The sequence below is a fragment of the Colletotrichum aenigma genome (genome assembly GCF_013390185.1).
Source record: "Colletotrichum aenigma strain Cg56 chromosome Unknown KSG_Cg56_contig07, whole genome shotgun sequence".
Taxonomy (NCBI): domain Eukaryota; kingdom Fungi; phylum Ascomycota; class Sordariomycetes; order Glomerellales; family Glomerellaceae; genus Colletotrichum; species Colletotrichum aenigma.
In genome coordinates, this window is record NW_023500913.1 from 3437036 (window position 1) to 3461828 (window position 24793).

The 24793-nt window shown below is 50.2% G+C and overlaps 9 protein-coding genes across 9 annotated transcripts; 4 read left to right on the forward strand and 5 right to left on the reverse strand.

Moving 5' to 3' along the window:
* Nucleotides 1–2057: 2057 nt before the first annotated feature.
* On the forward strand, nucleotides 2058–4010 carry CGCA056_v011196 (Kelch repeat-containing protein; the record flags this gene model as incomplete). Its single annotated transcript, XM_037326443.1, has 5 exons — nucleotides 2058–2193; nucleotides 2250–2345; nucleotides 2393–3110; nucleotides 3158–3466; nucleotides 3530–4010. The coding sequence occupies 5 exons, from the start codon at nucleotides 2058–2060 to the stop codon at nucleotides 4008–4010; spliced, it is 1740 nt and encodes a 579-aa protein (XP_037174880.1).
* A 248-nt stretch (nucleotides 4011–4258) lies between these two features.
* Nucleotides 4259–5083, reverse strand: CGCA056_v011197 (uncharacterized protein; the record flags this gene model as incomplete). The annotated part of the gene is made up of 1 exon (XM_037326444.1): nucleotides 4259–5083. The coding sequence occupies one exon, from the start codon at nucleotides 5081–5083 to the stop codon at nucleotides 4259–4261; it is 825 nt and encodes a 274-aa protein (XP_037174879.1).
* Nucleotides 5084–7143: 2060 nt separating this feature from the next.
* CGCA056_v011198 (uncharacterized protein) lies at nucleotides 7144–8787 on the forward strand (the record flags this gene model as incomplete). The annotated part of the gene is made up of 3 exons (XM_037326445.1): nucleotides 7144–7517; nucleotides 7862–8280; nucleotides 8372–8787. 3 exons carry the CDS (start codon nucleotides 7144–7146, stop codon nucleotides 8785–8787), a joined length of 1209 nt encoding a protein of 402 aa, XP_037174878.1.
* A 925-nt stretch (nucleotides 8788–9712) lies between these two features.
* On the reverse strand, nucleotides 9713–11162 carry CGCA056_v011199 (uncharacterized protein; the record flags this gene model as incomplete). Its single annotated transcript, XM_037326446.1, has 3 exons — nucleotides 9713–10331; nucleotides 10648–10850; nucleotides 10911–11162. 3 exons carry the CDS (start codon nucleotides 11160–11162, stop codon nucleotides 9713–9715), a joined length of 1074 nt encoding a protein of 357 aa, XP_037174877.1.
* Nucleotides 11163–12089: 927 nt separating this feature from the next.
* Nucleotides 12090–13722, forward strand: CGCA056_v011200 (Uncharacterized protein; the record flags this gene model as incomplete). The annotated part of the gene is made up of 3 exons (XM_037326447.1): nucleotides 12090–12153; nucleotides 12220–12755; nucleotides 12823–13722. 3 exons carry the CDS (start codon nucleotides 12090–12092, stop codon nucleotides 13720–13722), a joined length of 1500 nt encoding a protein of 499 aa, XP_037174852.1.
* A 251-nt stretch (nucleotides 13723–13973) lies between these two features.
* eglD-0 (putative endo-beta-1,4-glucanase D) lies at nucleotides 13974–15126 on the reverse strand (the record flags this gene model as incomplete). The annotated part of the gene is made up of 5 exons (XM_037326448.1): nucleotides 13974–13977; nucleotides 14001–14050; nucleotides 14105–14770; nucleotides 14830–14979; nucleotides 15034–15126. 5 exons carry the CDS (start codon nucleotides 15124–15126, stop codon nucleotides 13974–13976), a joined length of 963 nt encoding a protein of 320 aa, XP_037174851.1.
* Nucleotides 15127–18327: 3201 nt separating this feature from the next.
* On the forward strand, nucleotides 18328–19648 carry manC (putative mannan endo-1,4-beta-mannosidase C; the record flags this gene model as incomplete). Its single annotated transcript, XM_037326449.1, has 3 exons — nucleotides 18328–18498; nucleotides 18554–18883; nucleotides 18941–19648. 3 exons carry the CDS (start codon nucleotides 18328–18330, stop codon nucleotides 19646–19648), a joined length of 1209 nt encoding a protein of 402 aa, XP_037174850.1.
* Nucleotides 19649–19748: 100 nt separating this feature from the next.
* On the reverse strand, nucleotides 19749–21186 carry CGCA056_v011203 (Transmembrane protein; the record flags this gene model as incomplete). The annotated part of the gene is made up of 6 exons (XM_037326450.1): nucleotides 19749–20150; nucleotides 20208–20357; nucleotides 20414–20539; nucleotides 20596–20848; nucleotides 20901–21048; nucleotides 21108–21186. The coding sequence occupies 6 exons, from the start codon at nucleotides 21184–21186 to the stop codon at nucleotides 19749–19751; spliced, it is 1158 nt and encodes a 385-aa protein (XP_037174849.1).
* Nucleotides 21187–21847: 661 nt separating this feature from the next.
* Nucleotides 21848–23423, reverse strand: CGCA056_v011204 (uncharacterized protein; the record flags this gene model as incomplete). The annotated part of the gene is made up of 4 exons (XM_037326451.1): nucleotides 21848–22633; nucleotides 22684–22863; nucleotides 22912–23292; nucleotides 23346–23423. The coding sequence occupies 4 exons, from the start codon at nucleotides 23421–23423 to the stop codon at nucleotides 21848–21850; spliced, it is 1425 nt and encodes a 474-aa protein (XP_037174848.1).
* Nucleotides 23424–24793: the final 1370 nt, after the last annotated feature.

Sequence of the window (24793 nt, forward strand, 5' to 3'; positions counted from 1 at the left end):
CGGGAGACGTCATGCGGCTACTTCCCCACGCCCGAACCTTATTTTCCTTCGGATGCCGTTGTCCGTTATCTCCCCGTCCCATGTCACATTGAACAGCAAATAAGCACCATCTTGCGGACTACTTTCGGGCCAATCAAACAACCAAAAGCAAAATCCTCTCAGCGCGTCTGTCTGCACTGCCAAATTTCATACAGCGACATTGCTTCCATTTTACGTGCTGTGGTAGGTCCGACGGTAAATCCATTGTCGTGGCTATCCATGCATCTTGACTTGGATGCAGCGCACTGGCAGGTCTCACTACCTGGTATAGAATACATGCCCAGACTGCGTCGTCACATGAGCAGAGCACGATCTAAAACGAAGAGCCATTGGCGCTTACCTAGCCTGAATCAATGTCGCGATGAGAACGTTCGAAAGCCAATTATCGTAATGTGTCAACAGTGCATTCTAGGGCATTGTGAATGCACTCACCACGACGCGCCCGGTCGTTTGCGAGGTGAGTCACGTCATATATTCTAAGTCAGTCTTGGAATCGTGAAGCCAGACAAACCTGAACCCTGCTTATCACTGTAAGGAGCAAATCATGCTAGTGCAGTATGGACATAAGAGTTGAACTTCGCTGTTGTGGGCTGTCAATGTCCAGGTTGCTTGCAACAACCCGTAGCCTTTCCCGAATTCGTCCATCTAGTGACGACCTCTCCATTTTCCTCAAGTCTGTAGGAAAGAGGGAAAAAAAAGAAAAAAAAAAAAACCTCGATACCAAAATTTGGCCGGCTATTCGAATTTCTTGACGCCCCATTTTGTGCAGTGTCTTCACTTTGCCTCTAGTACGGCTCCGCCTGTTGAGAATTGGATGATGACCGTCAGCCTCGTTTTTCAGAATTGCATTGCCTTCAAAAGCTTTATTGCTTCAATAGTAAGATGTACGCATGGGGCCGACACCTCATCCGTGAAACTCTCTCTAGCTTAATTAAAGGGACTCAAAACCACCACTATCCAGGGTTGCTTAATCATCACGGTTCTTTGAATTGAAATGCTCGACAATGTACGTCGTTGAAGAAAAGTCTAGCCAGTCAAACAGAACTATGCTGCAAAGATTTCCCGTGGTTGCACCTGGTTCTAGGATTCCGCCCTGCCCGTCATCATTTTCCTGCGTATTTATCTTCGGTATCAGCATTTAATCATGCAATCACTAGAGCCCCATGTTCATGGCCTCAGCATGTGTCTGCACGTCTGAAATCTAGAAGAGACATCGTAATAGGAATAGATTTACATTGGCTTGTTCGGACTTGGAAGCATTGTGTCGCAAGCTATGGTAGTGCTTACCGCCAAGCTGGGAGACATTGCTTGTTCCTGAGAGACCTGTCCAATGAAGGTCGACGTGGGTGATTCAGCTGGCAGCGCATAGCCCCTGAACCAGCCCCTCATTATCAATTTGCTGCCAATGGCTGCCATCACGCTAAAGAACAAAGCCTAACGCCGTTTTAAATTTAGGCTGCTGCCTGTGCTCCCTTCCCGTGTCCACTGTAATCCTCTGTAATCGTAGGTGGCCAGGCCGATCAACGTCGTCGTGTTCTTCCCACTCACGAGTGGGCGGTGACCGGAACGGATTCAATCGAATGGACAACTATGGTCAGAATTACGCAAAGGACGTCGAGATTTAAAGCAGTGAATTTGGGGACGTCTTTGGGAAGCTTAGGCAGCCTATCGGCATTATTCTTCTTGGCTTGGGTCAGAAAACATGCGCCCCTGTCCAAGCACCAGAATTAGGGAATTTCGTTGGGCTAGCAGTCGCTTACTCTCTTAGCGTCTTGGAGCTCTTGATAACATAGGAGGAGCGATTGGACGAAAGCGGATGACAATCAGGAGGGGCTGACGCTGTCGCACATTTGGGGAACATTTGCCATTCAAGAATGAACGCCCCCCATCTTCTCGTTAAGTTTTGCCCTGATAGCATTTCTGGTCAAGGTGTCTAGCAGGAGTTCTGGCAAAGTTGTTGTCCTTTCTCCTGCTTGTCTACTATTGTTCATGTTTGCTTCTTTCGGTCGACTCATACAATGTTTAGATCACTGGTTTCCGTCGCGATATTCGGGCTTGTGTCGCAGATCCCTGCTCGCGCGAGCGCGCAGTCGGACTGGGCACTATCAGCAGCTCCTCCCAAAGAGCTTTTTCTTCGCAGGGGAATGGCCAGAGGTAAACTCAATTTTCCTCGTCTCCCGCGAGCTAAAGCTGACCCAAACACTTCACAGTCATAACTCTCGGGAATTATGCGTATATAGACGGCGGGGAGATGTCACAGATCGGGGCTGATGGCACTCCTATCAAGAACAGGGCATCAAATGCCGGTAGGTCTTTATCATTCAGCAGAGAGTGGCCCACTACTCACTCGAAGGCATCTCAGTAAATTCCACACTGTCGATCGATATCTCTACCTCCTGGTCATCCTCGAATGTTACGATACGAATTATTGATAAACCCACCACTGGGATGGACGGGCAAGCGATGTGGAAAAGTGAGGGTATGGATGCGTTCTACATTTGGGGCGGACATCTGCCGTACGGAGGAAAGATCGATGGACCAAAATCATGGAAATTTGAGGCGGATGGCAAAGGTGGCGGCAAGTGGGTAACGGAGTCACCAGCGAACCCATCATTCTTCGGCGAGCTGAAGAGGTGCGAGGAGGGTGCATACGTGAGTACAAGCGACGCAGCATTCTGGTTTGGAGGTATCGCATCCGGCTGGACGAATTCGAATCCTGCATCGCAACCAGTGCCTGGGGTTATATCATACAACATGACGACCAAAGTTTGGAGCAATGACACGACGCCAGATTTTGCGGCATTCTCAGATCATGGAACTATTGTTGGTGGCGGGGCGGTCTACATCCCAACATTTGGGAGTAATGGTCTTATTGTTGTCTTGGGAGGGGTGACGTTCACCCTTGAGCCGAGTCAGAAGACGCCGAATGGGTGGATGGACTTCAGCAACCTGACCTTTTACGATCCTATCACGAAAGACTGGTACTGGCAGAAGACAACGGGCACGCCCCCAACCGCACGAAGGGGATTCTGCTATGTTGGCGCCGAGGGGCAGAACGGAACATATGAGATGTATGCCAGTCTCTCCTTCCTCAGCAGTCGATACTAACTTTCAGCAGCTTCGTCTTCGGAGGCACCAACACTGATAGCGGCTCAACTTTCGATGACGTCTTCGTTCTTAGTCTTCCGGGTTTCGTATGGACTCAAGTACCGTACGAGTCCAAGAACACAAGGCGATTCCATACGTGCACCGTGGTTGGCCGTCGTCAGATGCTGTCCGTTGGAGGCACTGACGGGAAGACAGCCTGGTCCGGAGCAGACCCCTGGCCTAACGGCCTCGGATTGTTCGACATGACCGACTGGGCATGGAAGACAGATTATGACGCGGAAGCCAAAGACTACGAGACCGCAAATACAATCAGGGACTGGTATGAGAAAGGGTAAACTTGATTCTTCCCCTGATACTTTCAACCCATTCTCACCTCCAACAGGGGTCTCACCTCCGTCGCATGGTCTTCTGAGACAGTACAGAAATTATTCATCAGCACTGCGACCTCTAACAGCTCCTCTACTGGAGATGGAGATAACAAAGCCAGCGACAGTAGTCTCGATGAAGGAAGTCAGAAAACCCTTTCTACCGCTGTGATTGCTGGCGCCGTTGTAGGAGCGATTCTGGGCTGTGCCTTAGTCGCAGCAGCCTTTTGGTTCCTAAGAAAGCGCAAGCGGGACCAAGTGGCAGCCGCTGCAGAGTTCAAAGATGAGCCCGGCAATAGAACATATTACCAAGCTGTGCCCCCGGGAGAGTTGCATTCCGAACCGACAAGGACAGAGCTTTATGGAGGATCTACTCCGAAGCATGAGCTCTGGACGGAGTTTCCGAAGCCAGAGACTGCTGAGATACAGGCTCAGCATGTTACAGTCACAGAGCTGGATGCCCGACCGGATCATAGCGACCATCTCATGAGGAGATGATTCTGAGAGAAGCTGTTTAGAGATGATACCTAATTAGACACTCTAGACTCTTGATTCGTTCGACTATCTTCGGCTACGCCTCTTACCTGGCCATGGATCCTCGTTGGAGTTAATTCTGACCTCCTGGCAAGCTGTCGGTAGAGCAACTGTGACCAGTATGGAAAGATTTACGACCAATGACAAAGACCATCTTGGAGTATGCTACCGCCCGATCTCCTCGCGCGACTTAAGGCCTCGCCAGATGCATCTCAGATCAGAAGAAAACCAAACGCCCCCAGTGCGACTGCTACCAAGGACATGGCTCCAACAGCCAAACGCTGAGCTTTGTTCTTTTCCTCATCTTCGGTGGGACAATCAATGATCGGACTTGAAAGTCGGCACGCCGCAGCTGTTACTGACGCGGATATCCTCGCCGCAGTGGCCGAATCGAGCTTGATCTCGCAAGGGTTCGCGGTAGGAGTAGGGGATGCCACTACCGCGCAGGTATCACCGACACCCCACCACTTCCTCCCGAGCAGGCCCTTGACGGTATCGGTGATATTGCTGGCGACGCCTTGTGCGCCGAGGCAGACGTTCTCTTTATTTGTCGCAGATACAAGATCGACTTCCTGGGCGGCGTTCTTGATGGTGAACGTAATGAGTCGTATCGTATTGTTTGAGATTACATGCTTAGTGTGGTAATTTGCCAGGCTGGACTCATCCGCGAGGCAGCTTTGCTGCCTGACGGTCCACACTATCGTGTAAGTACCTTCTTTTTTAAATCTTCCGAAGCCACGACTCTCAAAGTAAGGGTCGCTGCTGGAGAAATTCGCCTGTCGAAGGTCGTAGTCGTGAGTGACATATGTTTCGAACCGATCACTTGAATTGCGGACTCTTATTTCGATATAAGGGTTGACGAACTGCGCGAGGCTTGAGTTCCGGATGGCAAAGACAATAGGGAACAAGGCTGTCGGAGCGTAGGTGTCGTTGCGCGGAAATACCAGGTCAACCTCGACAATTCCCGAATTCGCAGCGACAGCTACAGCTGCGTGGAAGCCTGCGAGGAACCATTTGACCGAAGGGAGTAAATGCATTGGAACAGAACCGATGGTTTGGGACGACAATGTCCATCGGTGGCGTGTTCAGTCAAGGGCAGTATCGGAAGAAAAGGACAGCACATGGGGTAATTATGACGAAGAGAAAAGATATGAAGGGTGCCAAATTGGGGCGCAGTGACGAAAGGCAACAAGGAAGACCTATATATGTGCCGATTGCCCGCCTTGGCGTCTATCCGCAGTCTTGTTGGTTCCTTCGCGAGCTTTCAATTTCCCTCGCAGTGTTGCAGTTCGCTTCCAAATTCGATTTCAGCTATTCCTTCCACAATTAATAGATGCGACCTGTAGAGCGTTCGGAACTGCGGTCAACAGAGCCCTTCCAAGCCCTAATAATGGGTTGTGTTCATTCTATTGACGATGACCTTACCAAGTTACTTTAAATTCTAAATGTACAGTAACACATCCAACGCCACACGTGACCATGAGAATTTGACGTCACAAAAGAACTTGATCGGGAGAGGCCGGGTTTCGCCCTATTCTATGATATCCATATATCAGAAGCCTTGTAAAGGCCTGGAGCAACTGTACCACAAATCTCACCTCGCTTGCCTGTTCAAATCATCGATTAAGTAAGATTCATTGCTTGAAGACTCAAGCCTGGAAAATAGAGCAATGCTAGTGTTCAAGCATAAAGTATTATCGCTAACGCAACTTCCTCAGCGCAGATGCAACTCTTGCATCCAATAAGCTTAAAGCTTCCACGCGTTTTACTGCACAATAATTGTAGGCAGCATTGGAAAGGCTGACAACTAAGAAATATGAATAATATTGAATCATTCATTATATATGTAGTTAGGCCCGAATTCTCGATGATCAGCCACAAACATATCATGACCAGTTGTGCTCGTGCTGATAACTTGCGGACCAAGCGGTCCTCCACTATCTGACTGGCATGGAACTGCGTTGACAGTGACATTTAGTGCATAAAAAAGTCACTTGCTTTCTGTAGGGGCTTTGCCAATCTTGTAGCGATAACGATAGCTTAGGTCAAATACTCGGCATGGAGTTGCATAGAAATGGGCAGGGTCACTCGTTGGCATGCCGCCACTGCAGCAAGCGACCAACCGGCTCAACACGAGCCCGATCTTACAACCGGACATCAGGCCTGGCTTGTCAATCAATTCAAATGTAACGTACTCGAGGCTGTGCGCATGGGCGTGGATGTGGTTCTGGTCACGCTGCATGGACTAAAAAAGCCACATCCGGTGGTTGTCGCTCTTCGTGTCCTGGCTACACCACCAGAGGAACATGCGCAGCCACAACCGCCGTAGTCACGATCGTGGCGGGCGGATATCGTCCATAGTTGGATAGTTGGTTTTGGCTCAAGAAATTTTTTTTGTATCCCATCTCTGTCATTTGCGACGATTTCAGTCTCGAGGAAACGAAACATTGCAAAGACAGGCCAAGTTTCGATCGTGCTGCTGGAAGGAAAAAAGCAATGTTAGACCCTTGCCATCGTGACCTTCACCGGGAACCAGGGACCCCGCACCATCCTTTTCAGCTCCGTCAGCACTGTGCAGGCATTTGTCCTTCCATAACAGGGGCAGGAGACGTCTAAGGATCGCAAACTGTATATTTCATATTATGATTGGTCAGTGTTTTGGCCCGTTCTGGGCGCCCGTCTGGATCGCGGGTGGTTCCAGATCGTCCCCAGCAAGCTACCCGACGTCCGGGTAGGGGGCTTGGAGGTTCTTGATTGCAACCTAAAAGGCAACCACGACTACAAGCAGCCATCTTGACTCACTTCCACCAGTCATCGTCGTTACCAGAAAGCCACCCACGATTCCTGGCCAGTAATCATCTTGCAATCAAGCCAAAGCTAATGCGCCATTAGAGGAATGCAGATGTAGCGAGCACCTGTGTCTGTCCCACCATGTCGCCGTTCATATGAATCTCAGCAAGCCCCCGTTATCTTAGCAGAGTTTTGTGCACTCGTCGCGCCATTTAGTTCATGTTACTAGCTGGTGCTCGAGGCTCATTGAAACCTATCCATGGCTGGCCTCGGAGTTTGACAGAACCACGCTCGTTCGCTATTCACAATGACGAAGAGCGATTACTCTTCCGAGCTTGAAGAGATCTCGTTCACATTCGACCCTGATCGTAGGATTCCCCTGGATCTTCACTTCCCATCCCATCAGCCGGTCCCATCCAACCCCGAGTTTCTCAACGCAGCAGGAGAGACTGCTTACGCGTCGCCGTCAAGACCAGTGACAGATAGGAGCCTGAGGGAAAATTGCCGTCCTATCGGGCTTGCTCTCACGGCATGGATCACAAGCCTCATATTCACCGTCGTGTACTCGCTATTCATCTACCACGTTCTCTTCGAGGGCAATCCCGTTATCGGCTCATGGACCTTCGATGCTTCTCTCACCAACCTACTCTTGTCACTACTCTCCCAACTATACGCCATGCTGTTGGCATATGTTGTTCTTAGTCTCTCCGATGCATTGCGGTGGTCACTTGCCTCTAGATGAGGACGCGTGGGTGGGGCGTCGGCGTCTAGCTTCTTTCAACTCAGTCCAGCAACTGATTGGTTTTCTACCATGAAGTTCATCTTTAAGGGAAGGTTTCGGAGCAATTGGGGTGTCATAAGGTGAGATATGTGCCCCTTGGAGCAGTTCAGAGCGCTAACCTTGGAAGACTTGCGTTGCCTTTCATGGGTTTGGGGCTTGGTTCAATTCTTAAATGTATCTCCAGCCCTTTATGCGAGCTTTGCCATCTTTTAAGTGTGAACTGATCGATAATAGTTCAAAACAGCTTTGAAGACTATTTCATCAAGCAAGGCGTATCGATCGACGTATATGCTGGCAATATTCCTCCTGATGTGTCAATCTTGGGTCTCATCTCGACAGCTTATCTCGACGGCTTCTTCGATACATGGACACAGCAACTGCTGAATTACCCACGATATGCAACAACTTGGAAGATGAAAGGCTGCACTGAAGACTGTTCGGTCTCTTTTCTGCCAGGTGGCATGGAAATCGCTCGCAAAGTGGGACCCCTCCTTAACAGCACCATCCTCAAAGGTGGTCTGTTCAACAATACAGAGTCGATCATGATTCAGGGTGCTCCTGGGATGGTGGCCAGGTTCGAGCCTGTAGCTGACGGGTTCAAATTTGATATTGAGGAGGACTGCAACGTCTACCAGACGCCGTTGGGAGATGCATTGCAGATGTGTAAGAAGCAATTTGGAGATTCAGTTGCAGCTGGCAAGAATATAAATTCGGTCACAAATATTCAAAAAAGAGAAAGTTAACAATCGACTAGGCTGGCGGGCTTGTCCGAGCTTCTTCCAGTTCACAAGGGCCTGCGCAGCGCAACTATCATGGACTCGAACGCCGCTAGTGTCAAAAACGCTCTTTACTGCTTATCGGCAGAACGCAACGACAACCTACAGCCAGAAGGATCTGTCAATTCAGCACGCAGAGCCCATTTCTGACCCTGTCCGAGTCAAGATGTCAGTGCCTGACATGGACCTCATCTGGAACAGAATCTTCGTACCGAGACCCCTTTCGAGTCAGCTTGACCTTGAGTCAATCAACATTACAATTGCAAGAATGGCATGGAAGTATCGTACCTATACTGAGTTCTTCCCGGACAACGAGATGCACGTCGAGCTGCTTCAGAACTTTCTCTCGGTTCCATTGCAGTTTGCCATAACAGCTATGCAGTACGCAAACTAAACGCTTGCACTCCCCGCAGAGAAACGAACCTTTCCACCCGAGCTTCTCACAACCGCCACGGGCGGGCGCTCGATCAAGAGGTTCGTCAGTCAGCCTTGGACAGCACTGGTATTCATAGCTGCCGGCAGCTCTGTAGTGATGTTGACAGGCTTCGGGTTTTGGTGGGTCTTGAAGCAGCCTAATCCATTGCCGAAATCGTCCGGAATCGTGGAGCTAGATTTCATTAGCCGATTGAGTGATTTGCAGAAGCATGATCACACAGATCAGGACAGTCCCGAAAGATTTTCGGAATTGGTCTATGACATTAGATCTAAAAAGCAGCATTCGGCCTGGCAAATAATCAAGGCGCTTAGAAAGAGGAGGTTAGAACTGACACAGATGGAGGTAGCCGCGGATGAAGAGAGGCAGATGAAGAGGCTACCAGTTTTGCATTTGCTCCCAAACAGAGTCGGTTACGTGGTGGCTGAGAATTCGTTGATTTCAAGTACAGACCAAGAGAAGAGTGTAAGCTCGAACCATCCAGATGGGGTCTAAGGTTTCAACATTTCAAATCCAAAGTATTTCCAGAAAACATTTGGCACTGCAACCTCCCCTATGTGCAGCACACCGAATCAGATGGCTGACATCTCGTTTATCCTGAGTATTTTGAATCAGTACAGCCCTGTTGCAGCTCCAGGTTGCACCTCATTCTGGCCTTGTTGTTGGTTGGAGATGTTCGCATCAGAAGCATATGGCTAGTCGTAATAGGAAGCGGCGTCGCGTGATCATGTAAGGTACTAGAAGTTTGAACCCTCAGGGCCAGGAAGCTCTAAGCTAACACACCGTCTTATAAGAGATGGAAGCAGAAAGAAGTAGGCTCACATGCAGGTAGTAATCAAAATGTTGTGATATCGTTCTGAACTTTCTACCAAAGTTTCCGTTCTATCTATTCGCAATCAGCCGATTCGCTTTCCAAGCTCTTTATCACTATGAACTCCATCTTGTTAGCCTTTTTGTGATCCTTGGCGTGATGCTTTCCTCGCTTCTTGACACGTTTCTCCCTCTTCTTAGCGGTCTTCTCCCTCTTTTTTCTTTCAGACTCTTCCGCCTTCTCCATCCTTTCCTCAATCTTGCGTAGCTTTTCGTCTCTCTTCTTCTGGATTTCCTTAGCCTCCTTGCGGCTTGCTCCTTCCAGCTTCTCGTCAGCTTTCGAGCACACAATTTCAGCCTTTCTATTCAGGTGTTCCATGTCGCTGTCGGAACTGTAACTGGAGCTAGAACTGGAACTTGAGCTACTTGAGTCGGAGTCGATAAAGTCTGACGTGCTGTTACGTTCCGATTGTCTTCGTTCCTGGCGGGACCGCTTCCTCCTCATCTTCCTTGCTCGTTTTCCTTTCTTCTCCTTCTTTTTAACTCGTCGTTGAATTTGCTTCTCTATGAGTCGATCTATGATGTTTCGATCTTTTGTGGGAGGTGGCACGTCAAACGTAAGTGGCGCGATGTAGGGCTGTAGAGCCGACATTCGGCGAGCTTTAATATCCATCTCCCAGTTCACATCTCGAGGTCTGTGATTTGTAAGATCTCTCTTTTGTCAAGGACCATAGACAAACATGAGTAAACTCACTGTAAATCTGGCAGAGTCTCACCACATCCAATTCTCGCGGACAAGTCCTTAGACTTACATACCGAAGCTTTCAGACCTCTTGGCGCAAAATACTCCTTGTTTACCTTTTCAAGGAATACTTTCGATCGAATAATTCGTGTTGCTGCCGATCCCACGCCCACAGTCAGGTTGGTGATGCCTCCTGCTAATTGAGCCCAGTGATTGGGTCTGAGGATGTCGGTGACCGAAGGACAGTATGAAACGGTCGGGGTACGCACACATAGCCAACTATCGTTCCTGCGGCATTTAGTGCGGCCAGTGGCACTGGAGGGCCTTGTGCAAATGTCAAATTGTCGATGAAGCCCACAAAGTCTTCTTCGTGGGTGTCATGAGCGCGGAGATCGGGAGAGTATGCTCGCATGAATGGCAAGGGTACTTTGAGAGGTCCCCCAAAATCAATGCGTGGAATCACGACCGGTTTCTACATACATTGTTAGCAGGACGACTTAATCAGATCGAAGCAAGAGCAGCTTATATTCACCTTCAGGGGGTTTGATAGATTTCCACCCGTGGCATGCAGCTCGGGTATCCAGTCAGTGCCCGGCTCGATATTGAGAGCCGCATTCAGTTCCTCCTGTTCCGAAGGATCCAAAGGCTCGGAGTCAGAGGAAGCGGAATTCATTGACAGGCGTCGGATATGGGCCGGGTCAATTTCGGAATATGCTGTGGGTGCCAGAGATGCTTGGGCACCTGAAGGGCCATGGTTGTATGAGTATGTCTTAGTCGTGCTCATGTTTTCCTCGTTGCTGTAGATTTTTTTTCAGTGATAATTGATTCCCACTAACAGTGGTCGCAGGAAATCAAGACGCCTTTAAATATTGGGCAGGGTATGAAGACCAAAGTCCCTTATTGACTACCTCCATTGCATGAGGCGGCCCCAGAAACAAATTTCCTTATTTGGCTGAATCCTCGAGCAGGTTACAACGCCGTCAGCCACACGCCCGTTGGAAAGCTTGATTGCCATGCGGCTTGATCGATAGCAGTCATCATTGGCCAAGATACTCTGGTCGGCATAATGGCAGTGCTGATTGTGGAGTTTATGATGCAGATCACTCGAGTGGCTTGGGCCATTTCTGGACGCTAGGTGATCGCTGAATAAATCCTACTTATTCCCAGCTGACTCCAATGACATTACCGCATTAGGCTCATATTTTGAGGCCGTATTCCGTTGTCCTCAGAACTACGCGCCCACTAAACTTAGTGCGGGCGGCTTCCGAGGGCTCTAGATGCAACCTACGGCTGAAGGGCATGTGCAGCAGCAGCTTTGAGGTTCCATGAGGAATTTAGAAACGATTATATTTGAAGTGTGCTTGATGCAATGGAGTAAAAAATAATTAGCTCCCTCCTCCGGTTTTCTCCTGCTTCTGCTAGAGCTCTGCGCAAGTGATCGTCTCTATCCCTTCCAGGTTTCTGGTTTAGGCAGCAGAGAATGCTAACTGAGATGGTGCCAGCTTGTCGACGGATCCGGTATCAGGGAGAACCCAATGGCATGGAGCTGTTTCCAGCCACTCTCGTCACAGACCCAGTCTTAGTTTGGCGCGTCGCGACAATGTCGACGACGATGCATCTCTGCTTCTATCGAACATACCGCACTCTGATGTTGATTCGTAAACTCGAAGCCATTGTCTAACTACCGAGCTGCCATCATATCAGGCCCAAAATGGTTGGGGTTGGCGGAAGATCAAAGGCCTGCGACAACTGTCGCCGCCGGCGCGTCAAATGCGGTAAGTCGGCTTGCATCGACGTCTACCAGGAGCCCAACGCATGATCCCGTCTGACGAGTATCCAAGACCTCACGACTCCCGAATGCAACAGATGCTTCAAAGCCAAGCTAAAATGCGGAGGGATCCGCGGATTCAGCTTTATTCAATACAGTGGTAGCAACTGCCAGGATCCTGCGCCTGTCAAAACCTCGTTGCCATCGCCACCATCTTCAGGACGGTCCGCTATCGCATCACCGGAGCAGCCTGCGCTCATGACAACGGCGATCAGCGCCGCTTACATGATTCCACTCCGTTTCTTGGAACCTTCTTTGATGCCGACAGCCATGGACGATATCTTCGTCACGTATACACATAAACATCTGCTTCGGGAAAGTGAGGATATCGTGGTCAAACCAGGTACTGACAGGACCATCACCGGTAAATGCTTCGTCGCCTTGGCCACCACAATGTTTGGCCTCGACAATAGGCAAAAGCCAGTTGTGCAGCGTGGATTGCGGAAATACAGCACTGCCTTAAAGGCTCTCAACAATGCTCTTAGCGACCCTAAGGGCTCTCGATCCTTTGACGTGTTGGAAGCAGTCATCGTCATGGCCCTGTTCGAGGTAAGCTTTCTCCTGGAAACCTCAGGCTGACTAAACCAATAAGCCGTGATGCTCACAACTTTCAAAGCTCCTAGTGGGTGATCGAGAAGACGGGTGGATCGGCCATGCACGCGGCTTTGAGCAGCTGCTGAAAGTCAGGGGACCTGAGTCCATGCAGGAACTACCCTGTGTCATCATTCTGGAGCGGGCCCGGTCTTCCATCATTTTCGCTGCTCTGGTTACTCATACTGGAACCATTCTATCTCGACCTGAATGGAAGAGCATACCCTGGCTACCGCATCCCGAACGCAAGGACCCCTTGCAGCTGCTTATCGACATTGTTGCCGACTGTCCCGGAATCTTTGTCAAGCGAGACGAAATGCTTGTTGGCCAAATGGGTGCTCCGGATCTTGCGTCATTGGTCTCCCTTCGATCACAGGCACGATCGGTCCTGCAAGATTTGGAGGCGTGGGAAAAATGCTGGGCCTTCACCGCCCTCTCACGCTGGACTGAGGCGGCTTCACCGAAGACAACGCCGACGCATGCAGACCAACAGGGAGCAAGAAAGCCTATCTGGGCTACGGTCCTGCAGTATCATTCTCTTTACGATGCTAGCATCTCGAATACGTTCAACGGCGCTCTCATCTTGGTAATGATGTTCATACAAGGGCTCAACCTGCTCCTGCAAGATCTGGAACAATCTGGACTACTGATTAAGCGAATGTATTCATCCGCCATCACTATCTGTCGCAGCGTTGATTTTCACCTTGAACGACTGCGGGATGTTTCCAGCTCATCCATCCTGTTTCCAATGAGAATGGCGTATGAGGTTGTGGGGAAGACGGATAAAGATATCGGTGCATGGCTCGCCTACCAACTGAAGATTATTTCTTCCGGACCGTCTGGGAGATGGGCCATGGCTGATCATCTCCTCGAAATGAAGGCGGCGTCAACACTTAGTTCTGGGGATGTCATTGAAACAGCCTGAAGATAGAAGCGCCCTGACGCAATTCATACATGCAAGAGTCACGCAAGGCTGTCGCGATGTCAACTAGCAAATGCTTTTATATAATGCGAATCTCGATTCAACGAGAGCAAGAATCTTAGATGGGTTTTAAAGGCAAGATTGACAATATGTCGGCATCTGATGCTCAGCAATTGGCGCTTGTCAAGACCTTCGTCGAACAGATGGAATCGAAATTCTATTCATCCATTCGTAAGTCCAGTCTCTGCCGCCATTCACCTAGCAGAATCCCTGAGACTTACGCGCACTGGTAATAGTAAGGTGCTGATACGGCTTGACAGGTTGATCCAGACTAAAGTTTGATCAGTCAGATTCAAGTTCGGCACAAGACGGCTTAACCACTCACAGCGCAGGTAGTGCAACCAGTCCATCCCGTACCGCCACACTGGCCGTACTTGGCAACAGTGCATCCCGGAAGACCGCCAGTCGTGCTCGGCTGGGGAACGCTGGAGGCCGTTCCGGTAGGCCCGGAGCCAGCGGTGCAAGTCGACTCACATCCGACGCAACCAGATCCGGCACTCTTGGTCGAACCGCCAGCGTAGACTGTAGGCCCCGGCACGACATAGGTAGTCAGGGCTCTGTGAATGTCAATGAGCAGACCAGCGTCAGAAGCCTTGTATGCTCCAGGGAATGAAACTGTTCCAGGCGAGGCACTCCCGCCGCCGGTGACAGTCAGCTGGAAGCATGTCATGTACAGCTGAGCACCGCCACTGGAGCCTGCTGCGTGAAGGGCGATTGCCTCGGCCCGAAGCAAGTAGTCCCCAGCTGGGATATCCGAGGGGATCTTAACTTGAACTTTGCCGCAGCAAGTGTTCATGTCTTTCGATCCCCAATAGTCCCCATCGCCATTGGCACTGCCAGCCGCGGCGGCCCATCCATCTTGGTAGACTTTGAACCATCCGGTAGATCCGTCGGCCGAAGAAGAGTCGGAGACCTTGGTCATGTATGCCATAACGGGTCCGTAGTGTGCGCCACCGATGGCTTCTGAAGTACATGACCGATCATTTGGTTGCTGTGAATTCTTGCTCAGAAACGAATGTCGCTTACATGCGCACACCGGAGCATGCTTACCTGGTGCATCTCAACCGTGACCGAAGAGCCAGCCTTTACGACGCATTTCTTGGCCACTGGACCGCTGTTTGCATTGCATCGAAGATCGGTGGAGGAAACGTCTGTAACCGGGGAGTTTGAGAGAGGAAGTCTGGTACACTGGCCACCATACTGTTTCAAGTCAGCACCACGTTTCGACACCTCGAACAACCTTAGAGATATTACATCGACTCCATCAACCCAAAGAGCCTGAAAGGTTGCATGAGAAGCTGCTTGTTCAGCGGCAATTGCCAGCAGGGATAGGATGACAGCCTTCATGACGATCAAAGCTTGGTTTTCGGGACACAAATTGCACACAGGGAACCACGGTCAGGTCGGAACCAGGTGACGACAAGTCCTGGTCGACCACTTTATATGCCTCTCTCGTCCCTCCCTCTCATATGATTGCCATTGCTACATCAACTGAGTTTTAATGAAGTCACATTGTCAAAGAGGCTTGGCAAGATGAACGCGGCAGCTGCTGGTGAAATTCGACGAGTAAGGTGCCTGGACGTAAATGAAGCCATAACCTCGTGGTCACATACTGCAGCCATCAAGACCCAACTTATAGCAGGTGCAACGTATCAACCCCAGGATTTCCCCAGGTTTAATGACATGGTGGTAAGCGGCAGTGAGGTAGTCTCGGTAATTGGTGGATTTCGGCTGTTGGTAAGGATCACGGAGGGAGAAGCCCGTGGTTGCTACTCCCAATGCGGGAATTCTGGGTTTGGTTCCGTTTCGACTTTATGGACTAACAAACAACCAGAATATTCCGACTCTTCTTTCACATCATTGGGTCCTCCTGATGGTGCTCCTCATGATATCAACATGGCAATGAATGTTCGCGGAGACCAACTGAGCTCACTGCTGGGACATTCAATGGCAACGGTTGAAAAGCGACAGCGGTCACTTTTACAAGCACAGGGCTCTTATTCAACCATTTATTGGCCATAGAAATCCGTCGCTATTGCCCTTTATGTTTCTACTGTAAAAGCCCCTACTGGTTTGGCTCGAAACTTCCTCACTATTACCCAGTATTATCACGCCACTGTAGGTCGGGCCAGTCTACTTTAGCGATGGTAGTATTGATCAACTGCCTGACGAATACAAGATGTGAAGAGCAGTCGCATCCGGATCGCGGCACAGATTACAACGTTCCGAGCACAGCTTTCTCTTCTCACATTGCCAAACATCTTAGAGAAAATGGATATTGATGGTAAGAAGCGCCTTGCTTATCCCCAGCCGTCTCCTCGAGTATGCGGAACCTCGAGCAAGAGTTACGGCTATGGTGTCATATCGACATGTAGCTGTGACGCCCGTTTAGATACCATTAGTCTGCTAATGGAAAGTGGACAGATAGTGCACAAACACAAAGGGGAGGCCCGGATTCATATCAGCAGACCAATTTGAAAAGCCCAATGAAACTTCAATGACCTCAAAGTCAACGGCAGCTCACCCAGACCTCGTAGTCATCACTTCGCGGCTTCAGTATAGGGATCTCGGACGAGACCAAAAACCGGTCTCCGATCAGGTAACTTTGGGCCTTCAAGTGTGTATGGTCAAACTTCATCTGAAGCCGAGGTAATCACTCCACGACCCCGGAGATTGAGCAGCTCCACCGTTAATCCAACATGCCGTGTGAAGAGCGTTTTGACCTCAGCGTTGTGGTCATCCCTGTACTCGGGAACTTCACCATTGGCACATTTTGATGTGATTTAATGTGCCAGGCTTCGCAACCAACATATCAGGTTAGCGACTATTCAATTGATGCCTTTGGCCTCCGTTCAATTGACCAGGCCCACGATACAACGACCACAGCCCCATCTGGCCCCATCGGCATCCACTGCATGCCTCCATGAGCCCCATTCACAATGGCGTCGTCAATCCGCCTTGATGGCTCAGTGGTAAAGCGCCTCACTAGTAATGAGGAGATCGAGAGTTCGATTCTCTCTCGAGGCAACTACCTGAAGCGTTAGAAACGCTTCAATTTTTGATCTCTAGTGCTCTTGTACTAGCATCATGGGCGTACTCCCCAACTTATTCTTTTTAAGAGATTTGTTGCAGAACATAACGCAATGTTGGGTAAAATATGGTTAGGTAAGAAGCTACTAAGTAGTGCTGCTTCTGATATGTTTACCTACCCAATTCGCAGGTCGCTCTTTCCTGCTACCGGTAGTGGGCTCTCAACATCCAGCCTTAGTTCCATCATGTTTCAATACATCTCATCTTCAAACGCAAGCACGTGCTGCTGATGATACAACCATTTTCTTCCATCCCGTTAGTTAGCTCGAGTTGCCAATGATGGCATCTTTTCCTCTTGCAACATTCGTTCAGTCTCGACCAACTGATGTTGGCTGGTGCTCGTTTTCGTTACATTGGACTGTTCCTCCTACCCTCGTCAACAGAGACTTGCGTGATAACGTAATCGCAGTCTTCCCTTTGAGTGGAGTCTGACACGTCAATAGGGCCTTCGTACCACATCGTTTGTTGGACAGTGACTATATGCGATTAGATCGGTACACAATGGCCGAAGACCCGGGATGTTGTCTGCCAAAGCATCATTGCAGCACAACAACTTCAATCCCGTCGATAATCACCCCGCCGGATTCTCGGGTTCGGGTTGTTGACAACCTGGGCCGCAAGACACAGCTACCCCGCGCCATCTCCATGCAAGGACCCAATGATCAACTGGGGTTTTCGTTCACGGTGTGGTGCTATTGGTCCCACTCTTTTGCCAAAAATGGTCTGTGAATGGCTCGCTAGAAATGTCGGACAACGCGAAGGGACGGGGATTCACGCCAGCAGTGACGAGGTGAAAATTGGAGAGCTTGGACAAGTGTGCGGAGCCCATGCTTGGCCTTCGGATGAACATGCATTTGAGCCGTCGGGTAGATGGGACTCAAGACGAAATGGTCTTGCAACATCAGACGATGTCAACGTTGGCCGGGACATCAATACAGAGCTTGGATGCCCCGGAACAAATCAGAAGCTGACGACTGGTTCTATAGTCACCGACTCTCGTAAAGACCAGCTGCACTCCGCCATCTTGACCTCAAGGCAGTCTGGGCACGTCCTCAACATTCGATATTGATGATTGCCAGAATGCGACGTTGGCCAACAGCGGATACAACAACGGATCAGGTACGATCGAGCCAGCCAAAGTTTGTTGATGTTTTCCGGATACCAGCAGCTCTTATGATTGGTCGAACCCCAACTTTCGGACGACCTCCCTCCGTGATGAAAGAGGCAAAGTGGACTGCCCGCACTCTTGGCATCTCCAAATCCTTGGAGAAGATCGCATGGCACGCGGGCCAACGGTCTCCGTGATTAATCTGGACAAGTGTCGGCCCTGAAGTCCGGGGCAGGGGATCTTTCATCGATCGCAATAAATATGAGCAGTCCCCGCCCTTGTTTGCGATGGATTCGTCGCGCTGGATTGGAAGACGTAGAGACTGCTGAAGCATCCGTCAATTGTCAACAATGCTGCCCAATCTCTCCGGTCTCCTTTCAATTGGCCTGCTGGCCGGCGGAGCTGCCGCCGCGCCGTGCGTCAGGAAAGGATACGTGACGACCTCAGGTACTAAGTTCCAGCTGGATGGCGAGGACTTCAACTTCGCGGGAAGCAATGCTTACTACTTCCCTTTCGACAACGTAAAGAAACCCAATGGTCTCGATCAAGATGATAGAAGCTGACAATGGCCCTCAGAACCAAGCCGATGTCGAAGCTGGCATGACAGCCGCGAAGGAAGCTGGCCTGAAAGTTTTCCGGACCTGGGGCTTCAACGACAAAAACGTCACCTACAACGCCGGTGGTCTCCCTCAATACGGCGGTGAGGGCGCTGGTGACACAGATATCGTCTTCCAGAGATGGTATGACAACGGCACCTCGGTGATTAATATCGACGCCTTCGACAAGGTTGTCAATGCCGCGACGAACGTCGGTATCAAGTTAATCGTCGCTCTTACGAACAACTGGGCCGACTATGGCGGCATGGATGTCTACACCGTCAATCTCGGTGGCAAGTACCACGACGACGTAAGTGTTTCGTTATCTTACGACCAGAATGGCAAAGCTAACCAGACATTGCTTCAGTTCTACCACGTACCCGCGATCAAAGACGCCTTCAAGCGCTACGTGAAGGAAATGGTCACCCGCTACAAGGACTCTCCCGCGATCATGGCTTGGGAGCTCGCCAACGAGCCGCGCTGTGGAGCTGATGGCACCCGTAACCTTCCCCGAAGTGACGACTGCACGCCGGCACGTCTCGGTGCTTGGATCGAGGAGATGAGTGCTTACGTCAAGAGCCTCGACAGCCACCACCTTGTCACCTGGGGCGGTGAGGGCGGCTTCAACATCGAGTCCGATGACTGGGCCTACAATGGAGCTGATGGCAGCGACTTCGACCACGAGCTCGCTCTGCCCAACATTGACTTTGGCACCTTCCACTCGTACCCCGATTGGTGGAGCAAGACTGTTGAGTGGACAGAGCAATGGATCCACGATCACGCCGCCTCTGGCCGGAAGGTCGGCAAGCCTGTGGTGCACGAGGAGTACGGTTGGTTGACTGCCGACAAGCGCCTGGAGTACCTTGGCGTCGTGGACAATACGCCTCGTACTGAGGTCCTTGGAAAGTGGCAAGCTATCTCTCTCGAGGAAGAGATGCCTGACATGTACTGGCAATATGGGTACTCCAACTACTCCTACGGTCGCAACCACAATGATGGTTTCACGATCTACTTGGACGATGCCGAGGCTCAACCTCTCGTTTATGAGCATGCCGCAAAGGTAAACGCGCTCTAGTCGGTCATGAAGCCTTGTAGATAGATTTGCTTATGAAACACGCTGCGTAATATTCTATGATAATGTTACATATATATCATCTTCGAACCAATTGCCAACCTTAATATCTGCCGTATTGGTCATCGACAGGCTGGTAGCTTGTCATGGGAAACCCCTTGCGAGCATTTCTCTGCTTACGCTCCTCTGCTTTCATGTGCAAACCAAACTTGATAGCCTCGACAATCTCCATGGGGTTCCACATTTCCACGAGCGCCCACAAGCCTCCCGGTCCGCCAGAATAGCTCTGAGGTTCATATGCCTCCAGATCTCCAGCGACGGGGCGGCGAGCGTGGCCACCACCGATGATGTAAGGGCGATGAGAGTAGGCGTAATGGAAGAAGATCGCCAATGGGAACATCTCAATGCAGATAAGCATGGAAGGGATGCCAATGTTGAGATCCGCCCAGGTAAGCATCGCCGTGGGGTTCAACGCCCCGACATCTCGGAGAATCCAAAAGATAATCTGTTACATACTGGTCAATACGAAGACCAAAACACGAAGGATTGATCCTAAACTTACATTTTCAAGGAACGTCAGGGATACAACCAGCTTGAATGCCGAAAACTTGGCCAAGGGCTGGTGATGGGCTAGGTGGCCTCTCAACTGCATGTAGAAACGGATAACCGTCATGATTGCGATTGTAAGCGATACACTGGCAATAATTGAAAGCTTTGATGGATGAGTTAACGAAGTCATGGCTTCCTGGCTTTGGAGTTAAGACTTACCCAGAGCTTGGCGAAATGAGCCTTGCTTGCAAATTCGCAGTAAACACCTGCGGCTTGCGTGATAGCCGTCAAGATGGCGATCAACAAGGAGACAACAGGATACTGAAAGATGGAAAACCACATCCTCTGAAAGCATGTTAGCCCTGAGAGAATATGCACAAATCATCATCTAATCGACGCACCCTAAACCATTGCAAGCCATCTTGCGTTCCAGTTTCGGACTTTTTGTCCTTGATGGTGAGAGCTGCGAAGAACACATCTCTGTGTTGCTCGCTGGGGGAGACGAATTCGCACAGCAACAGGAAAAAGGTGCCAAGGCAGATAGATTGAACGAACTCAAGCCACGGGTGCAGGTAGACTTGTGCTGCCGGGAAGCACATTGAAAGAAACGAGAATATCGACCAAAATGGAATGATGAGTGAGATGCGCAAGATTCTGAAGGGTAGTCAGAACATGTTTGGCAGAGTTTGAAGGATATGAGACTTACTTGATCTGCTCGTTACTCTTGCTAAGATGCGTCGCGTGAAGAAACATGAAGACGAAGATAATGAGGCATGCGGCAGCCGTAAAGCTTCCGGATAGAATCATGTTAAACTTGTAGAACGACATGGTTCCGATGAATGGCTGCGAAGCATCTGTGTCTCGGTCAGCATTGATGATCCCTGACTACATTCTGGCTTCCATTATTACTGACTTTCGTCGAGGGATTGTATGGGGCAAACGTCATTGTCCGTTTTGTTCCCGAGGTCTCTGACGCGGATGAGGGACTCCATTGTGGTGACTGATCCTCAAGTGGTGTCCTCTGGTAGGTGTTGATGTTGAAAAGTGTGAATATCTTGACTGGAAATCAAATTCGTCGTTAGATTCGAGCCATGTAATATTTATCTCCCAGCCAGCGAAGATCTCAAGGCTTTGCAGGCAGCCAAAGAAAGCCATCCACGCACTCTGTCGGTTTCATCGCATTCGCAACTGCAGCACACTAGACACCGCCCCCGCAGCCCGCCTGGCAAAAGGCGTTCGCAGGAGCAGAATGCCTGACTTCAGCGCTCTGAGCCAGTGGCTGAGCAACCGTCAATCGGAGGTCGGCACCCAGGGCGCTGATGAGGTCGAATGGCTTGCCCAAAAGGGGATGGTTGGCTGACTCGGCACAGAATTGCCGTGCTGACATTGGACATTGCTATCTAAACGATCCTCTTGTTATCTAAACGCAGGGCGCTAAGAAGAAACAAGCTTCGCTATCCCCGAGCTCAGGGCGTCGCGCGAATGCTTAGCTGGACCCCTACTGTTGTTTGCACATTGCGATTGGGCCATGCTTGTGTTCAATGGGAAGAAGATCATCGTTATATGCAGCTGTGCTTCGTCCGGCCTCGAGGTTATTGTTGGTCCCGCCCGTGGAATGACAGCAGCGCGTTGCTGACCCAATACCGTTCGCTTTCAAGCACTTTGGGGCCCAGTATCCGAAAGATCGGTTGGCAGATGTTCCCGGTCTCCCAAGTCATCTACACAAATACCAGCCATTGCCTCGGGAGGAAAGTTTAAGCCACCAGGTCGCGGCTGCAAAGCCACCAGAATGCCTTTTTCTCTCCCTATACGATATAGCGCATTCTTTGCAATCTTCCTCCTGTGTCTTGGAACGGTCGGCATGACGTAGACCTGGCTCAACGGCCAAATTAGTCGAAGCGCGTCGAAGTAAGCGGCAGGAGATTGCGGGTCCATGTCTGACATGCTTCCACCAAGGGACTTTGGTATCCCGTCCACAACATCTTGGGCTGTGGCTCCGATGATCTCGAGGCACAGCTCACGACGGGCTCGCAGCGCCTCCCGCTGGAAGGGGCATTCCGGTGCGTGCTCGACGATATTCGTGACAAGAATCAGCATGTGATGTAGCTTGATTCGAGCACTTCTCCAAGAGCTCCAGAAGTAATGAAATACTGGCCCAGATTCAAATTGGTATTGAGGTGCTGATTGAATCCATTCCAACATAGCGAGTTCGGCTTTGTCGCATTCAGCAAGCAGCTCTTCATACTGAGCACATGCCTGTTGGGCATCTCCAAGACGCGCGATAGGCATCATTTTGGATAGAAGAGAGCATGTCGCTGCAATGTAGCGACCGGTTTCGAGTAGCAAAGCTTCGCCAGGTTGCAAAGTCTTCGCTATGATTTTGAACCAATGATCGAACTCTGGTGGGCATGGTTCGTTGATTGTCGTGCATCGGATTTGCTATCACATTTCAGCGAGTACCTTCGCCAGTATTCGTCTCACAAACCCACAATGATGTTGTGCATGGTCCAGAAGATTTGCCGACCCGATCTTGTGAATAGTTGTGCATCGCCTCTTGCACGGAGGAGGCTCATTAAACCGTGAGTGTGGATGTACCAGCCGGGAGAAGAGGATATGGCCTTTTCTTGAGGGGTTAAAAATGACCTCCTCTCGAGACCTCCCATGAGCAGCTACAGGAAGTTAGCAAGCATCGAATGACTGGACCGCCTAATGATTACCTCGTAGTTGCCCAAAAACCACACCGCCACAATAGTTGCATCTGACGTGTGGGCCTTCGGGTCATTTATAGCTGCTGAGACTGATGCTAAAGCCTTTCCCAGACAAGAGGATAACTCGCGATAGTCGGTGTTGGGCCTGTAGCGATTGAGGACGTAGGCGCGAGCAAAAGCTTGGCTTGTGCGGACTAAGCAATGATCGTCTGGGACCCCCTTGAACAATCCGGGCAGAAAGTTGATTGAAGAATAGCAGTCGAGGACAAGGGGTATCGATTCAGCGGTCCAATGTTGACGAACGGGCCTCAGCAATGGTGGCGTCGATGGAACATTCGAACACTGAGATGATGCAGGGGAAGCTGTTGATTCCGGGGTGAATGCGATCACCTGGATCACGTTCATAGGCTGGTCTGGGTTATTCCGCTGTTTCTTGCTTTTACGTTTCTCAAACGTGTTTGAGTGCGAGTGTTGAAACCGTAGATCTTGCTCATCTCGATAACCCGGACATCGAACTCCATATTTGATGCATCTTTGACATTGAGGTTGGCCCAGATCACACTTCAATCTGGAGTCAGCTGCATGGAAAATGTGGATGCCCATGGGACTCGGCAGCAACATTCAAAGGCTTACTTTCACTCTCCTTTGCCGGCAGAGATGGCAATTAGGACTTGGTTTCCCGGTATTGGGCATCGCGCGATGTGGCAGTCTCGTCTTCAAATCGGGATATTCAGATGTCTGGGTTGCGTTGTTCAGGTTTGGCGCCGTCTGGACAGGGTCGATACCCGAGCTTGGCAAGATCCGTGGCCAGAGAATCAAGCGGGGACTTCGGAAGGAAAGCTATCATCTCGAATGGACATCTCAAAACGGTTAGAACCAAGCTGACGGTCGGGACCCGAAGCGCCTTGTTCGCTGCCTAAAAAGTCGCAGCCATGCCGCATGTCTGGGGTGGGGACAGCGAGGGACTTTGGTGTCTAGTACCATGTGCGCCAGTTAGCCTGGAGCCCTCCCTGGCTACGGTCTTATCATTGGACAGCGGATTTGCGGAATGATCATAGAAATGATACGGAAGTTCAATTGAGTATCAGAAAACTCGTTGTATTATTATTCCAGAATAAATTAGAGTACAACCTGAGAGGCCTCTATGCATCATTCAATGTCGCCTTCTTTCAGCTCAGGACTGAGGTCTTCAAGTTTAGTTATCAATGCTTTCAATGACACTTCTCTTCGTGTTGCGTGTTAATCCCAACAGATGGGACGAGCAATTTAGATGAACTTTTCTGGTTCATGATGGTATGGTCATAAATGTCAATCCCTGGCATGCTAGCAAGCATGCCGCATGAGAGCTGAGTAGAAGTAGCTCCTGTTTTCGCATTTGGCCCCTCAACACGCGGCACATCATAGATGCCATGTGAGCACAGCGCTTTTGGTTCTACATCATATAGGCGCAGATAATCAGTGTCGAGCGAAAGAGACTGAAAGTTGAGGGATCCGATGTTTCAGTCCGGCCACTTTACTGATCTTGTTGCATGACTGATTTCCGATGATAATCAAGAAATAGATTGTCCAGTTATCGGCCGCCTCGAAGCTATCACGAAGAGAATAAAGGCGCGATAAGGTTGCGAACTCTCCCTCACATTCTTACAAGTTCTTGCCACAAACCTCGTCCATCCCCAAGAGTTTCAGCGGCAAGTAGAGTGTCGTTGATGAAGATGGCTGTTAAACAGTATTCCGTCTTAATCACCGTGAACATTCAGGGCACAATTTGCAATTGTAAGCGCTTTATATGTTCAGAAGAAAGCGTGCGTGCTAAGATCACAGCCACCTCTAAGGTTTTGCGGCTGAGAAGCTGTTGTGGCTGGCGGGGACAGCTTTGACTTGCGTCTCGTCG